The sequence below is a fragment of the Bubalus kerabau genome, chromosome 21 (genome assembly GCF_029407905.1).
Source record: "Bubalus kerabau isolate K-KA32 ecotype Philippines breed swamp buffalo chromosome 21, PCC_UOA_SB_1v2, whole genome shotgun sequence".
Taxonomy (NCBI): domain Eukaryota; kingdom Metazoa; phylum Chordata; class Mammalia; order Artiodactyla; family Bovidae; genus Bubalus; species Bubalus kerabau.
In genome coordinates, this window is record NC_073644.1 from 33784400 (window position 1) to 33802271 (window position 17872).

Genomic DNA, 17872 nt, shown 5'->3' on the forward strand with positions numbered 1-17872 from the left:
CAATCCCTCCCAGCATCAGAGTCTTTTCCAATGAGTCAACTCTTTGCGTGAGGTGGCCAAAGTACTGGAGTTTCAGCTTTAGCATCATTCCTTCCAAAGAAATCCCAGGGCTGATCTCCTTCAGAATGGACAGGTTGGATCTCCTTGCAGTCCAAGGGACTCTCAAGAGTCTTCTCCAACACCACAGTTCAAAAGCATCAATTCTTCGGCGCTCAACCTTCTTCACAGTCCAACTCTCACATCCATACATGACCACAGGAAAAACCATAGCCTTGACTAGACGGACCTTTGTTGGCAAAGTAATGTCTCTGCTTTTGAATATGCTATCTAGGTTGGTCATAACTTTCCTTCCAAGGAGTAAGTGTCTTTTAATTTCATGGCTGCAGTTACCATCTGCAGTGATTTTGGAGTCCAAAAAAATAAAGTCTGACACTGTTTCCACTGCTTCCCCATCTATTTCCCATGAAGTGATGGGACTGGATGCCATGATCTTCGTTTTCTGAATGTTGAGCTTTAAGCCAACTTTTTCACTCTCCTCTTTCACTTTCATCAAGAGGCTTTTTAGTTCCTCTTCACTTTCTGCCATAAGGGTGGTGTCATCTGCATATCTGATCTTGGAGGTACCCAAAAACCTTTCAAGGGATTCTCAATGTCAAGTCTATAGTGATAACACTGAAACGGGTGTTTGTCCCACAACATTGCAAATCAATTATACTCCAATAAAAAGTTTTTTTTAAAAAACTGTATTTGCCCTTTCACTGTATGGATATTTACATTGACAGTGCAAAGAAATGGGTAAAACTGCTAGAGTTGTGGAATAAATCAAGGCAGTAGTACAAAATTGTACTAGTAAACATTATCTCTTTACCACTGAGCACCTGTGGGAAGAAATGCCAAATTCATTTTAGAATGTTATTGAATAAGCACTTAATTATGAATTTTATTAAATCTCTCTTGAGTACCTGTCGTTTTAATATTCAGAATGAGATAAGGGGCAGTACACACAGAACACCTCTTCTGCCTTCAAATTAAGATGTTAGCTTGAGAAAAAGCATTTTTTAAAATATTTGAGTTGTTTGCTGAACCACCCCCTTTCTTATGGAACATCATTTGTTCTTGAAAGAATGATTGACATACTGTGGTTTTTCAGAGTTAGATATTTAGGCAAACATTTCTTGAATGACATTAACCTGTCATTTCAAAAGAACAACATATAGGGAGTTACCTGGTGGTCCTGTGGTTAGAGGGCTTCCCAGGTGGCTCAGTGATAAAGAATCCACCTGCCAGTGCAGGAGATGCAGGAGACTCAGGTTCATCCCTGAGTTGGGAAGGAAATGGCAACCCGCTCCAGTATTCTTGCTTGGAAAATCCCATGGACATTGGAGCCTGGTGGGCTACAGTCCATGGTGTAGCAAAGAATCAAACACAGCTGAGCAACTGAGCAGGTATGCATGCCAGTGGTTAGGACTCTGTGCTTTCCCTGCTCAGGGCAGGTTCAGTCCCTGGTTGGGGAATGAAGATCCTACAACCTCCACTGCAAGGCCAAAACAACCCCCCCAAAACCAGATAGTGTGTGTTTCAAAAGATAAAATTCAAGCATTTAAGCAAAAATTAGAATTTTTGGAAGTCTTGCATATATCACCATAAACTGGACAACTTCCCCATAAATTAAAACTTTGCTCTGTATTCTATAATAACCCATTTAGGAAAAAAATTGAAGAAGAATAGAAAAATGTATATGTAAAATATTTTTAAATTAAAATCTTAAATGGCAAAAAAAATAAACTTTTACTGATGAGACTAGTGGCAATGAAAAAGTCTAATTTTTTATGTAGTACTGAATTTGGAATTTATACATAATTCAGTGAACAAGTATTTTCCAATGACCAAAGCAAGATACACAATTATGTATAAATAAAAGACTACATAGACCAATGGATTTTAATGTAATAGAGTTGGAGTAATAACAAACTTGCCTTCAAAATTACTGCAGACGGTGACTGCAGCCATGAAATAAAAAATGCTTGCTTGGAGGAAACACTATGACCAACTTAGTGTATTAAAAAGCAGAGACATTACTTTGCTGACAAAGGTCTGTACAGTCAAAGCTACGGTTTTTCCAGTAGTCATGTATGGATGTGAGAGTTTGACCGTAAAGAAGGCTGATTGCAGAAGAACTGATGCTTTCGATCGGTGGTGCTGGAGAACTCTTGAGAGTCCCTTGGTCTGCAAGGAGATAACTAGTCAATCCTAAAGGAAATCAACCCTGAATATTCACTGGAGGGACTGATGCTGAAGCTGCAATACTTTGGCCACCTAATGCGAAGAACTGACTCATAGGAAAAGACCCTGATGCTGAGAAAGATTGAAGGCAAGAGGAGAAGGGGACAACAGAGGATGAGATGGTTGGATGGAGAGCATCACTGACTCAATGGACATAAGTTTGAGCAAGCTCTGGGAGAAAGTGAAAGACAGGGAAGCCTGGTGTGCTGCAGTCTGTGGGGTCACTAAGAGTCAGACACGACTGAGTGACTAAATAACAACAAGAACAAGAGTAATAAGAATTCATTGGTAAGAATCTGTAAGTTTCAACCAACTTTAAGAAACTATCACAGTAAACCTGCATTATGTATTGGCCGCTCCTACATCATTGTTGTAAGTGTCTTTAAATCTTTCGTCCATTTTTGTTAAGAGTTGTTTGTGTTTTTACTGATGGGGTCGCACAGAGTTGGACACAACTGAAGTGACTTAGCAGCAGCAAGCGTTCTTTAAATATTCTAGATACAAATTCTCTGTTTTCATACATTTTCACCTGGAGTATAGCTTGCATTTTTACTTTCTTATAATCCTTTGAAGAGGATTGAAGAGACTTTTAAATTTAATTGAAATCCACTTTAGCAATTGTTCTTGGATGCTTCTTGTTATTTGTTATATCTAAGAAATATTTAACTCAAGGTCATGAAGATTTTATCCAATTTTTTGTTTCAGAATTTTATAGTTTTACTTTCTACATTAGGTCTACAGTATATTTCAAGTTAATTTTTGTGCCTATGTGAGGAAAGGGTCAAAGTTCATTTTTTAAAACATGAATTGTTGCAAAATAGTCTTTCCTCTACTGAATTATCTTGGCATCTGTATTAGTTTTCCTATGGCTGCTGTAATAAATTACCACAAATCTGGTGGCTTAAAATAACAGAAATTTATTCTCTCACAATTCTGGAGTCCAGAAGGCTGAAACTACAGTGTCTATAGGACTGCACTATAATATTTTCTTCAAAAGAAAATATATAATAAATGTGATTAGGTTAGCTTAGTATATAATTAGGATAATAGTTTGTAACATATTGAATAACATCCATATTTTAGTGCACATTGCATAATTCAACCATAAATGTTAGATAGAGAAATTTCCTATAGGTGCATGAACAAATTATCCCTAACTGAATAGCTTAAAACAACACAAATTTATTACTTCACAGTTTTAGAGGTCAGATACCCAAAATGGGCCTCTCTTGGCTATAATTAAGTGTTAGTATGGTTTTATGTCTTCTGGAAGCTCTTGGGGAGAATCTCCTTCCTTGCCTTTTTAGTATCTGGAGGCCACCCACATTCAAAAGATACCATAAAGAACATGGAAAACTAGGAATAAAATAAATATAAAAAATTAAAAATATATAAAATAAGATAAAAACTTTAAAAAACTAGGAATAAAGCCACAATATGACCCAGCAATCTCACCCCTAGGCATATACCCTGAGGAAACCAAAATTGAAAAAGACACATGTATCCCATTGTTCATTGCAGCACTATTTACAATAGCTAGAACATGGAAGCAACCTAGATGTCCATCGACAGATGAATGGATAAAGAAGTTATGGTACATATACACAATGGACTATTACTCACCCATAAAAAGGAATGCATTTGAGTCAGTTCTAATGAGGTGGATGAACCTGCTGCTGCTAAGTCACTTCAGCCGTGTCCGACTCTGTGCGACCCCATAGATGGCAGCCCACCAGGCTCCCCCGTCCCTGGGATTCTCCAGGCAAGAACACTGGAGTGGGTTGCCATTTCCTTCTCCAATGCATGAAAGTGAAAAATGAAAATGAAGTCGCTCAGTCGTGTCCGACTCCTAGCGACCCCATGGACTGCAGCCTACCAGGCTCTTCTGTCCATGGGATTTGCCAGGCAAGAGTACTGGAGTGGGGTGCCATTGCCGCACTGGACTCACTCAAATAAGGGCGTCCATGGTGGCTCAGCTGGTAAAGAATCTGCTTGCAGTGTGGGAGATCTGGGTTCGATCCCTGGGTTGGGAAGATCCTCTGGAGGATCTTCCCAGGGGATCTTCCCAGTGGGAAAGGCTACCCACTCCAGTATTCTGGCCTGGAGAATTCCATGGACTGTATACTCCATGGGGTTGCAAAGAGTTGGACAGACGGAGAGACTTTAACTTTCAACCAAATAATCCAGGTTCATCTTTGTATTTTGAGGTCAGCTGATTAACCACCTCAATTCCAATTGGAACCTTAATACCATGTTTTCATGTAAGTTATCATATTCACAGGTTCTGAGGATTGGGAAGTAGTCATCTTTGTGAGGATGAAATTACAGTGCCTATTGCATCCATTCATAGGGGACTTAGTTAACAATTCATAGGGAAATTAGTATGTCATCATCCTCTCTATAAATTGTGAAGTAGTTCAAGGACAGTTATTATATTCTTTTACTAAAGGTAAAGTAACTGCACATCATTTTCAAGGTCGGGAAACATGTTCAACAGGAAAAAATATGATCTCTAAGTTATAAAATATCTTAAGAGGAGGCTGCACTGTCAAGTATTTTGGACCATTTCTGGTCTTGAAGTATGTATTTCTCTCCTTATTAGATTATTAAGTACAAATCTTATCCTTATTTAGTAATTACAATATCACATTTTTTTGCACATTTTACCAGTTAAGATTGACGACATCTTAAAGAATCACTCAGCATGGTGGCTGTGCATAATAAATACCAACTAAATAATTAAATATCTTATTATTCCTCATAGTCTTTTAGATAGGGTGGCAAAAGGTGAATGAAATAAAGAGTGTTCTGTCCAGTATCATGGCATAGGTGGAAGAACTGGGAACTCCAAACTTGTGCATTCATCACCGTGAGCTAGTTACAGTTGCACAGAGCTTCACAAAGAAACTAGTTTTTTGAAGCAATGCTTTCTAATAACATTAAACCCCCAAACATAATTGATTCAGCTCCTCCTTAATTCATTATTTGATAGTATTAGAATAAATGGAAATGTGCCAGAGAGGTTAAGTTATAGTCTACTTTGAATGAAATCTTCTGGAGTATTGAAAATAAAGTCTTTTACGAAGGATTGGGAAAGGTGATTTGTTCTTGCCTAGAATAATGATTTTATATATAGATGTCTGCTGTTCTCCTTATAGTCTTGAAATCTGTGGAAGCCACAACTCAAAATGACTCATCAAATGCCATGGTGACAGTGAGCAGAAATATTTTGAAAGATATTACCTGAGGGGTTTTGCTCTGAGCCCAATTATAAGCAGACAGGCTTGGTCTGTGCGTTCCCAATGTATTATATGAATTGATGGCAGCACAGGGGTGTAAAATACCAGCTAATTTGGTAGTACAGAGTCTACTAATTATGAAACAGTAAGTACTAAAGAAATACTTGTATGAAAGTAATCTCAATTATCTGAAAATTCATGATGTATTTTGTGTGGATTAAGATAATTTTAATGCCATGATTTTATAGTTTTATAAAATATTGAACACATTCCTATAGCACTTGATTCAGTCAGTTCAGTTAAATACATTTAGGAATATAAATTCATGTAAAACAAATAGAGAATTTAAGCATATTTGAAAATCAAGCACAGATAATTTCCTCATTACTATTTTTGAAAAGTGTATCTACATTCATTAGTGTGAATAATCAAGATCAATTAATTGTTCATGTGGATAATTTTACTTATTCTGAGCTATTGTATATTCGCAAAAACCTTTCACCTCTTTGTTATGGGACTGAATTCCTTTTTCAGATGTCTCAATCCAAGAGCAGTTTAAATAATGGGACAGAGTTTTCTAGTTGGGGAGACGGCTGCCTGTGTAGCTCATTTTTAATTTCCAAGTCATTTCTCAAACTTGGGCCAACTACCCATATTCATTCTCTGTGTTCTCCTTATCTAAATGCTGGGGACTCTTTATTCTTTTCCCTTCCAGTCCTGCTATCACTTTGTAGTTACCTTGGGATTCCTCTCTCTAAACTAATGGTAAAACGAGACTAGATGCTTCTATCTTTTCCCTAACTCAAGGATCTTATAGGTACAAAGACTCCAAAATTCCCAGAGAGTTCCTCCAGGTTATAGTCTTCCTTACCACTTGCTGAATTTTTTATTTGTCCAGGTCAAGCTGATTGATTGGATTTATACTGAAAGCTTAAAAGTAAGATTGTTGTTAAGTATCTGTTTGCTAAGTTGTGTCCCTCTCTTGCGACCCTGTGGACTGTAGACCGCCTTGCTCCTCTGTCCATGGGATTTCCCAGGCAAGAATACTGGAGTGGGTTGTCATTTCCTTCTCCAGGGGATCTTCCCAACCCAGGGATAGAACCGGCGTTTCTTACAACTTGCATCACCTGGCAGATTCTTCACCACTAGCGCCACCTGGGAAGCCCAGGAGTAAGATAGGGCCCCTTTAAAAAAGTGAATTCTTCAGGGAGATCATTTGTATCTTTGGATGAACCATTACACCGTGCTTGCCCTTTATTTCATGGGATGGACACAGAAAATACCCGTATCTTTTTGGCATATATGTGTGCATGCTCAGTGGCGTCCAAGTTTGCAAGCCCTGGGACAACAGAGCACCAGGCTCCTCTGTCCGTGGAATTTTGCAGGTGAGAATACTGGAGTGGGTAGCCATTTCCTACTCCAGGAGATCTTCTTGACCCAGGGGGGATTGAACTCATGCCTCTGGTGTCTCTTGCATTGGCAGGCAGATTCTTTTCCACTCGCCACCTGGGAAGCCCTTGGTATCAGAGAAAACTGTGCTTATCCATGTCTAGAGGTAGTGGGTGCCCTAGGCCCTGCCCTGCTACTTTGAAGGAATAAACAACTTAAGCAGAGCTGTTATCTCTTTCCTTACCTACTGCTGGGAAACTGTAATTTAGACAAAAGAGTTACCTGTCTCTGGGTACTACCTTGGCACTTTCCCCCCTCCCCCCCGGGGTATAGGAATTCAGACAGTGTTGCTACTGGTTCATGTCATTCTTTTACAATTTCCATGCTAGCTCCCTAGCAGATGGAAGTGGAGCAGTAAGAGTTTCATTTCTCTTACTGAGATATTCTCAACTACTAAGGCACATTTGTGTAAACATCAACACACCACCATGGAAGCCAGGCTTTTGGATAAGACTTAGTTTCTGTTCTGAATTCAATAGGTTTTCCAAATTGATGTGTTTGCATTATGTCCAAGTTTACTTGTCAACGCTGAGGGTAGTGAAAGACAATTCCTGAAAGAAACTACTATTTGCAGAAGTACAAATCATCTTACTTTTATTCTGAGGATGTCTTGAGTGTCTTCATCCTTTAGGTCTCAGGTTAAATATAACCAAGGGGACTTCCCATCACAACCACCCGAGTGCCTCTGTCAGTCTCTCTCAGTCCCCAGTTTGCTTGCCTTCCTAAGTACTTTACATATGTACGTATTTGTTTACTTGTTTCTGGTCTCTGAACCCTATCAGAGTTTAAGTTCCTTGAGAACAGGTACTCGGTCCATCTTGTTCACAGCTGTATCCCAGGTGCCTAGAATAAAGGCGAGCACATAAAAAGAACCCAAATTTGCTGAATGAATGAAACTCATGACCTTTTTGTGAAGAGCATTTATTTGAAACTTATATTTTCAAATAAGGAAAATTTCCCTTTTTTTTCCCCCGGTTTATTTTATATATTAACCGAGGGATTGATTTTTGAGCCTCATTAATGTTGGGTGACATTTTTATATAAACTTTTCCTTCGTGTTACATGAAAGTCTAATTTTACTGTGAATTAATAAACCCTGCACCAACATATTACGGACCTTTGCCCATGTCCCTTCCACAATTTGAAAACTTTTGGCTTTTTCCCTCACTCTGATTAGCTTGGGCCTAATGTACAAGCAAGCCAGTAAATACATAATTGCAAAAGAAAAGCGCGAGGGTGCCCTATTTCAAAACCTAATCCCAAAGATGCAAGTCAGATGAAACTGACCCACATTTCCGTCAAGGGTTTATCCTAAGAGGCGAACTCGGGGCGCTGCAGCCAAGTTGGCCGACTGCCCCTGAAGTACGGGACATAGCCTTCGTTTCCCGATTTTGGGTCGCGCTTACTTTCTAATTGTTCGGCAGGGCTCTGTGTGCGCACGAGACCGTGGACTCGGAGGTGCGCACTTCGGGGGCGTAGCCGAGCCATTCAAACCAGCGAATCGGCGCTCCCCTAGTCCGGCCACCCCTGCCCCGTCTCAGCAGATGCTCCACGGGTGCGCACGAAACTCCCGGGTTCTGACCTTCCTCCTCCCCTCTCCGGGTACCCGCACAGCTCGGGGCGGCCACTTCTACCCAGGAGGGGGTGAGGATGAAGTTGGCAAAACTGCTCGAGCTATAGAGCGGAGCGCCGAAACACCGCCGAGGGACACCCGGGCGCGCGGAGAGAGAGGCAAGTGGCCCCGCGCGAAGGGGGCGGGCCGGCTCGGGCGCTCGCATTTCCTGTGACAGGGGCTGCCCTAGCCGCTCCCTCTCCCGCGGGCGGCGGGACCATTTCCTGAATCGCTGAAGCGGAGGGAGGGCTGGGGCGCGGCCCTACCACGAGCGCTGAGGGCCGGGGGTGGCTGGGAAGGACAGGCGGAGGAACCGGAAGGCGACCGAGAACAGGGACGTTCTGCCGGGGCCGCGGCTCCCAGGTACCCTGCAGAAACCGGACTAGTTCGTGCCCGAGCTTCTCCCGCAGGCGGGGCCGGCCGGCGGCCCGTCGGGCGCCGGAGCATCCCCCCTCCCCGCGAGCCCGACGTGGTTCGGCCCGAGAGGCCGGCGTCTCTCCCCCAGTTTGCCGTTCACCCGGAGCGCTCGGGACTTGCCCGTAGTGGTGACGGCGGCAACATGTCCGTGGCGTTCGCGGCCCCGAGGCAGCGCGGCAAGGGGGAGATCACTCCCGCCGCGATTCAGAAGGTGAAGCCGCGCGGCGTCGGGGATGCCAGGCTTGGCCCGCGTTGAGGAGGAGCCCGGGGGTTGGGCTCGGGCCGGGCTTGTCGGCCGCGCCGGGGGCGGAGGCGGGCCTGCTGGGCGGGCGGGAGGGTGTGGGAACCTGAACCGCGGGGCTGCGCCCGAGTGGGTGGCGGAAGGGGCGAACTGCTCCCCTCGCGGAGTCCTGCGCGCCCCTTCGGGCTTCTTCCTAGGGGCACAAAAGCTCGAGTAACCGCCGCCCGATTTCTCTGGGGATGGGGCGGCGTTCGCGCGGCGGGGCGCGTGCGCCCGGCGGCGGTGGCCGCGCGGGGCAGGGCTGTTTTCCGAGGCCCGCGCCCCCCGCGGTCCGCGCGTCGCTCCGGAGTTACTTTGGCGTCGCCCCGCCCCGCGCGGTGCGGCGGCCGCCCCGGGTCGACCCCACCGCGGGTCCCGGGAGTGGGCCTAGGAAGAAGTAGGAGCGCTGCTCGCTCTCGGCGCTCGGCCGCAAACTCCGGCCGAGTTGGGGAGCTCACAGCAGAACTTGGGGGATGCTGCGGGAAACCTCGGCCGAGGCTCCGAGGCGGACGAGGGAGCACCCTCTAGACTTCGGGGTTCTCTCGGACCCGCTTCTCCCCTCCGGGTCCACCCCCGACCCATTTACAGCTGCAGCGCCAAGCGTAGGCGCCGAGGCTGCGGTGGTGAGCATGATCCCTGCCTGCCTTCAGGGAGCTTAGGGTCGAGTGATGGAGACGGACTGAGCCTCGTGATCAGTTTCAGAAGACGTGATACACACGCGGGGAGCTGCGCTGTGGCCGCGGTTACTTGCCAGTTGGGGACACAAAGGTTTCTTTATTGTTTTCTGCCCCTTGTTGCCTTTGAGCACGGCAGCATTCTGAATTTGAGTGAACCAGAGTTTGAAAAGTTACTTGATAAATTTTGCAGTTTACCCTAAATAGTTCGGTTTCGTTTTATGCACCGGAACAAAGATGAAAGTGTAAAAATACAGTCAACTTTTAAGACCACTCAAGACACCACCATCATATGCCTAGTAGTTTATGTTAATAGGCTTCTGTTGACTCTCAGGCTCTTTACAGTGTGGCGTTTGACATTTGCCCAACTGTTGCTTTATTTATGAAGAGACAGGCTTGGCATTGCCTGAAAATGCAGTGCTTTTTGTATAGGGTGCTGGGCGAAGTCTGCAGCCTGGCAGACAGCTCCGAGTACACGTACACAAAACGTGTTTCTGGAAGGCTTCACTTTTTGGACTGTAGAAAAGTTCTGAGTTTGTATTTCCTATAAAGAGTTTTTCTTACCTACATCTTAAGATAATTTATCGTGGGTGACTAACTCAAGAGATGCTGATCAGTTAAAGTGTTCATCCTCAGCTCAGGAGAGAAAAAGGATCCCACATTAAGTGCCTGATTGTATAGCGTGAGGGAATGACGTTAGATACGAGACAAACCCAGACGTTCTAATGGTGAAGATTGTTAAGCTGTGGAATCTACTGAGAAGATAGGTGGTGAAGTCGTTAGACTGGAGGTTGTATTAAAACACATTCTAAAGACAAATTTTTTGGCATCTGATGAGTAGATATAAGAAGAAAACTGCATTTGTGTTTTTTGAAGGGCATGTTAATGTTTTTTTTTTCTCCACCAAGTAAAGACTGATTCATTTGCAAAAAAGAGGTCACACTTTTAAATGGATCTTCGTGTTTAATTAAAAGAATTACATTAACTAAATTGAGAAGGAGTGGTTATGATATTAAAGCTTTGAAATCCTGGAAGGGTGGGGGCGGTTGGAGGAGGAACATCTATCCCTGTCCCTTGATAAATCTGAGCCTTTGACATCTTGAGTGGTATGCTTAGGATAGCATCACAGTAAAACTGGCCTTTTAATTGCTACATCAGTGCTTTTTCCTCAGAACCACTCTGCTTAGATGCATTATTTAACCCTTAAAGCCAGTTTTGCTTTGAATTGTTTTCATAGTATGATAAATATATGCTTGTTTTTAAACTTTTGGGACAATTATAAGGTTGGCTCATAGGGTCTGTGGTTAATATTATAGTACTTACCTAGAAATTACTGGCATTAATTATTGCATATTTGGAAAGTCACAAAACCATGTTGCATAAAACTTGGAAAAGACCCTGATGGTGGAAAAGATAGAGGGCAGGAGGAGAAGGAGGTCACAGAGGGAGAGATGGTTGGATGGTATCATGGACTCAATGGGCACAAGTTTGAGCAAGCTCTGGGATAGGGTGAAGGACAGGGAAGCTTGGTGTGCTGCAGTCCATGGGGTCTCAAAGAGTCAGACAACAACATAAAACTTGGAAGCTAACCAGCTATCTCCTTAAGCCTCCTGTGCTGAAGTTTTCATCAGTTTACTTCATTCTGCATTAGGACAGATTAGCTTCCACTGTAGGGGGCACAGGTTCAATCCCTGATTGGAAACTAAGATCCCACAAGCTGGGTGGCAGTGGTTAAAAAAAAAATTAAAAATTGTTGATTAAACATAACATCCCAAAGATATAAAATAAGATCTTTTGTGCAGAGCTATATTGTAGGTATAAAAAAGACCTGTGGATTCAGTTCCTGTATAGATAAACTTTTCTAGAAATCTTAATTTTTTATTTTACTTGATGCATGAGATTTACAATAAACTTTTTTTACTTTTATTTCAGATGCTGGATGAAAATAACCATCTTATTCAGTGTATAATGGACTATCAGAATAAAGGAAAGACCTCAGAGTGTTCTCAGTAAGATTGATATGCAAGTTTTTTGGTATTTCTTTTTCTGTGTTGGTTAGTTTTTTAACTTTTCTTTCTTTTTAGGAATAGCTTTATTGAGATATAACTTACATACCATATAATTCACCTGTTTTAAAGTGTACAATTCAGTGATTTTTAGTATATTCATAGAGTTGTACTATTATCACTTTGATCAGTTTTAGAACATTTTCAACAGTCCCGAAAGGAACCCTGTCATTAGCAGTCACTCCCCATTCTCACCTCCTAATGACACACCCCCTGATAACCACTAATTTGCTTTCTGTCTATGTAGATTTGCTTATTGTGGACACTTGATACAAATGAATTCTTTCAGTACGTGATCTTTTTTGACTGCTTTCTTTTAGCATCGTGTTTTCAGGATTCATCCATGTTGGAGCTTATATCAGTATTTCCTTCCTTTTTATTGCTAAATAATCTTCCATGGCTCTACCACATTTTATTTATCTATCAGTGATGAACATTTGGATTGTCTCCAGTTCTTGACTGTGATGAGTGATGCTGTGCACATTTGTGTGCAATTTTTTGTGTGACTTTTCTTGATTTTTGTAAAAGAAAAATTTGTTACTTGGGCTGGAGGATATATCAGTTTTTTCCTTACACTTCTTATCCTGTGTTATAAATGACTTCAAGTTTCTATAGTCTGATTTTTGGAACAGTTAGATCTTCACATTCATAGTTACATGTGTATTCTGTTGACTCTTGAATAGCTTAGGTTTAAACTACACAAGTGTACTTACATGGATTTTTTTTTCAGTGTAGATGTACTGCAGTGCTATATGATCTGTGGTTGGTTGAATACATGATGCAAAACCATGAGATACTGAGGGCAAGCTGTAGGGTTATACTTGGATTTTCAACTGCAGGTGGCTCAGTGTCTTCATCCCTTTTGTGTAAAGGTCAACTGTATGTGGGTGAGAATGTAAAGTTTATATCTAATAAATAGAGAATTGATTATCAGTAGTAAGAACTGAACTTCTTATTTTAAAGTAATGATGTGTCTGAAATAAACAGTATCCTATATCTAGTAGAATCTAATAGAGTGGAACAAATTGAATATTTTATCAGAAATCTTTAGAACAGTACTGTCAGCAGAAATACATTGCAAGCCACATAAGTCATTCTACATTTGCTTTTGTGTGTGTGTTAGTCACTCAGTCGTGTCTGACTCTTGGCGACCCCATGGAATGTACCCCACAGGCTCCTCTGTCCAAGGGATTCTCCAGGCAAAAATATGGGAGTAGCTAGCTGTTCCCTTCTCCAGGGGATCTTCCTGACCCAGGGATTAACCTGGGTCTCTTGCATTGCAGGCAGATTCTTTACCATCTCAGCCGCCAGTAGGCACATTATACAGGTAAAAAGAAACAGGTGAAATTAATTTTAATAATGTCTTACTTAACTCATTGTTTCTAAAATACCATTTCAATATATAACCAGTATAAAAATACTGATCAGTTAATTTATGTTCTTTTGTTTCATGCCAAGTCTTTGAAATCCACTGTGCATCTGATTCTACTAACATCATTTTGTACTAGCCTCAAGTTCAGTGTGTCTAGTGGCTACCGATGGAGAAGGCAATGGCACCCCACTCTATCACTCTTGCCTGGAAAATCCCATGGATGGAGGAGCCTGGTGGGCTGCAGTCCATGGGGTCGCTAAGAGTCGGACACAACTGAGCAACTTCACTTTCACTTTTCACTTTCATGCATTGGAGAAGGAAATGGCAACCCACTCCAGCGTTCTTGCCTGGAGAATCTCAGGGACGGGGGAGCCTGGTGGGCTGTCGTCTGTGGGGTCGTGCACAACTGAAGCGACTTGGCAGCAGTAGCAGCAGCAGTGGCTGCCGTATTGGACAACTCAGTTATAAATACTTTTCTCCCACCGTTGTTTTGGTATTCATCTATTTCCTGAAGATCTCACTGGTCTGCTCTCAGGAAGGTGTTTTTCAGCAGCTCTGGCTCTGCACAGCTTTCATTCTGTGCTGGTCTCTTGGCCATTATCTGATTAACCCCTTTCCTAATTTTGAGTCCTTCTTCATGACTTCTCCATGACTCTTTCCCCTTTGCTTAAAATTATTTTTGAATTAAAATCATAAAGCATAAAAGTTTGTAGAGATGAAACTTTGTAAAAATTTTTATTTATTGTAATTGGAAGGTAATTACTTTACAGTATTGTGATTTTTTTTGTCATATATCAATGTGAATCGGCCATCGGCATACACTTGTTATTTCTCACTCTTATCTCACTCTTATCTCTATTCTCCATAGAGGTAACTACTTACGGTGGTTTAGTTCTGTCTTTCCAAACATTTTTCTGTGCATTTATATAAACACATTCAGACATTTTGTTTTTAATAGGTTAAAGTTTTATAAAAGGAATGGCTGGGTCAGAAACTGTGCTGAATCTCCAAGTTACTCGATTGTATTGTATTGGTTTGCCTTCCTCCAACTAGGTTTGAGACACCTAGTTTTCAACCATGTCTGCCAGCAGTGGATAGTGGCCATCTTAAAAAATTTTTTTACATAGATTGCTGAAGAGTGGTATCTCTTCCTAAAATTTTTTATTTTAAAATAATTTCACTCCTACAAAAAACGTTTCAAAGATAGTAGAAATTCCTGTGTGTCCTTCCCTGAAATTCCTCAAATGTTAATATATTAGCAACCTTGCTATGTCATTCATTTCTTCCCTACATGGTTTTTCTGAAACATTTGAGAAAAAGTTACAGGCATGATTCTCTCTTACTTTTATAATATCTGTGTGTATTTCATAACATATTTCATAAAAACAGGCAGAACTTCTTAAGAGTCTAATTGTTCAAATCAAGATTCAATACTGTTGTCTAGTTTCAGACTTTTTAGAAATTTTACCAGTTTTCCTGTTAGTGTATTGCTCAGGTCCACAGTCTGGTACAGGGTCAGATGCTATGTTTAGGTTGGTCTCAGAATACTTTCATCTGGACCTGTCCTTCAGTTTATCTGTTCTCTTTCATGATGTTTACATTATTGAAGAGTACAGGCCAGTTGTGTGGTCTGTCCCTCACTGTGGAGTTTGACTGCTGTTTCTCTTCGATGAGACCCATGTTCACATACTTCTGTCGTCTTCTCGGTGTGTCCGCGGTAGCTGTGTGACCGTGGATTGTTCCAGTATTCATGATAACTTTGGCCACTTTGTTAAGGTGCTGTCACGTCTGCCAAGATTTTTACTATAAAGTTACTATTTTCCGCTTGATAATTCCTACCTATGTTTTGGGGAGATACCTTGAGACACATGTAACACTGTTTCTTAGCCTGTTTCTACATGTTCATTGTAACGTCCACCAGTGATTCTTGGGGCTTCCCTGGTGACTCTGGTAAAGAACCCACCTGCCAATGCAGGAGGTGTGGGTTCAGTCTCTGGGTTGGGAAGATCTCCTCGAGAAAGAAATGGCAACCCACTCCAGTATTCTTGTCTGGGAAATCCCTGCCAGCTCCTCAGTCCATGGGGTCGCAAAAGAGTCGAACATGACTTAGTGACTAAACAGCAATAGACTTAGTGACTAAACACCAGTAACAACAACAGTTCTTAAACAGTTACTATTTTGTTGGTTGCCAAAAGGTGACAGAATCTATTTTTCCTTCTACATTGTTTGGAATCCTACTGTAAGGAAGAAATTTCCAAAGCTCTGCTCCCATTCATTCATTCATTGATTTATATCTGAATGGACTTACGGATTTTTAGTGTATCCTCTGGATTATAATTTGTTAGTCTATATATTTTCTTTTTCTAATTGTCCCAAATGCTGGCCACTGGCAGCCCTTCGAGCTGGCTTCTTGATACAGCTCTTATTATTTTTTGAGCATTTACAGAATTTTATTGCATGACAAAATGTTCCAGGCTTATCATGTACTTTTTTCTGCCCCAGTCTGGAATCGTCCATTTCTCCAGGCCCTCGTTCTTTTTTTGGAAAATAATATTCAGAAATTAAGATCTGAATGCTAGGATATCTTATTTTCTAATCATTTGTGCATTTTGCATTTTATGTCACCACTGCCATTTCTTTTACGTATATTTTCTTTGATGAATCTTGCCTGTTTATATGTGAAAAATGCTTCTAAGAAATTACCAGCGGAGCTACTTCCTTAGCTTAACTGTGGCTGATCATCAGTTGTCAGGAGATCACTACCTCAAGTCGGCTGTGGAATAGTAACAGCCATGAGGCACTGATGAGAATACTCGTTTTCACTTGGGGCTTGTTTCTTTTTACTGCCTTCATCCAGCACCTCTGCCGGTCCACATTCCCCACCCTCCCCCAAGCCCCCGGTAACCACGAATCTAACCTCTTTTTCTGTGCGTTTGTTTTCGAAGCACAACTGACTTATAACACTATGTTAGTTCCTGGTGCACAGCATAGTGATTTGATCCTTCTGTACGTTACAAAGTGATCACCACACCTGTGACTTTTTAAAATGCCAGGCAGAGCCGAGGGCGTAGGGTTGGTTCAGTTTCCTATAGGCCTTGGCAGTAAGTGACGGGGATAAGACGTGTTCAGATCTAGAACCCTCTTTTCCAACTTGTTGGCAAAAGTTCATCCTGTCTTATTCTTTATATTCTCAGCATTTTCGTGCATATTGTCATTTTCCTCTTTCTTGGCCTATTGGCATAGACCTCATTTATTCACATAGATGTATCTGGTATAAGTGAGGCCTAAATTGATTTAGGTAGAATCTTAAATTCTGCCCTTTCTCTTGTATTTAATTTCATTCTTAGAGTTTTCCAGGTACTCTTTATTTCTCAAGTTTTCAGAATTGGTTTAGGAGTGAAGAGAAAAAAAATCTCTCCTCTCAATGTTAATAAATGTTCTTGTTTCTCACAGGAGGAGAAGCGAAAGGAAAATAAAGACAAACGTCAATGACAACCATTTGGGAATTGACAGTTCAATTTTAATTAAACAGTTCCTTAAGATGTGATAACTGCCTCAAGCAGAGTTTTTTATAAATAAAAAATAACTTTATTTTTATGAACACAGTATATGCATTGTAGAAAATTAGGAAACACGGATATATAAAATTTAGAGAATGAACACCATATTCTCATCACCCAAAGATTTTTTACTGATTACATCAACTCCATGGATGGTAGGCTGCTAGGCTCTTCTGCCCTTGGAATTTTCCAGGCTGGAATACTGGAGTGAGTTGCCATTTCCTACTTCAAGGGATCTCCTGATCCAGGGATCAAACCTGTATCTATTGTGTCTCCTCTTTGGCAAGAGGATCCTTTACCACTAGAACCACCTGGGAAGCTCTGTTTGTGTGTATTACTCTTTCCTTAGCTACATACATACATTCATTCACACAGTCATATAAGCCAGTGCATCACTGTGGAGCACGTACACCCAGCTCCTCTTCGCTTGAAATTCTGACAACGTACATGTAAGAATATATTATTGCTCTCTTGTGGTGTTTGGTTTGAGCATTTTCTAAATGATTCCATATATTTGCTTAAATCAGCCCTTTTTTTTTTTCAGGATGATTGCATCTATTTCAGAATGTGTTATAAACAATTCTCAAATGAAAAATTTGTGTTCATCATAATATAAATGAATTTTGTTTAAAATCTCTAGTTATGAAGATAACTTTTATTCTGTACATTGTATTCCTATTAACCTATAAATATGTCTTCATAGCTTCTAGGTAAAGATGTCTTTTTCAAAATGAAATCTCATGATTTTTGATTCATTTTATAATTATGTCAGTAAATTCAATAGTGGTTATTTAACTTTTTTCAGGGTAATTGATATAGTGGCTCTTAGTGGAATCTTTGGGAAGTGAACTGCCTCACATTTAATAGGTTAATAATTAAGGGTATTTGGAAATACCTGCCGGTATTTATTAGGCAGTTAC

General features: G+C 41.3%; 1 protein-coding gene across 6 annotated transcripts in view; it reads left to right on the top strand.

Annotated features, from left to right (window-relative positions):
- The first annotated feature begins 6753 nt into the window (after nucleotides 1-6753).
- The window catches only part of SS18 (SS18 subunit of BAF chromatin remodeling complex), a 75482-nt gene continuing 64363 nt past the window's right edge, over nucleotides 6754-17872 (top strand). For 2 of the 6 annotated variants that reach the window (XM_055559622.1, XM_055559626.1), the window contains exons 1-2: nucleotides 6754-6907; nucleotides 11887-11963. In XM_055559622.1, the coding sequence (XP_055415597.1) occupies nucleotides 6833-6907; nucleotides 11887-11963 (152 nt within the window). In that variant the 5' untranslated portion in view covers nucleotides 6754-6832. Of the gene's footprint in view, nucleotides 6908-8560; nucleotides 8703-8784; nucleotides 8947-8992; nucleotides 9212-11886; nucleotides 11964-17872 lie in introns of those variants that run through there. The other 4 variants (XM_055559624.1, XM_055559623.1, XM_055559627.1 and 1 more) reach the window with 4 other exon arrangements.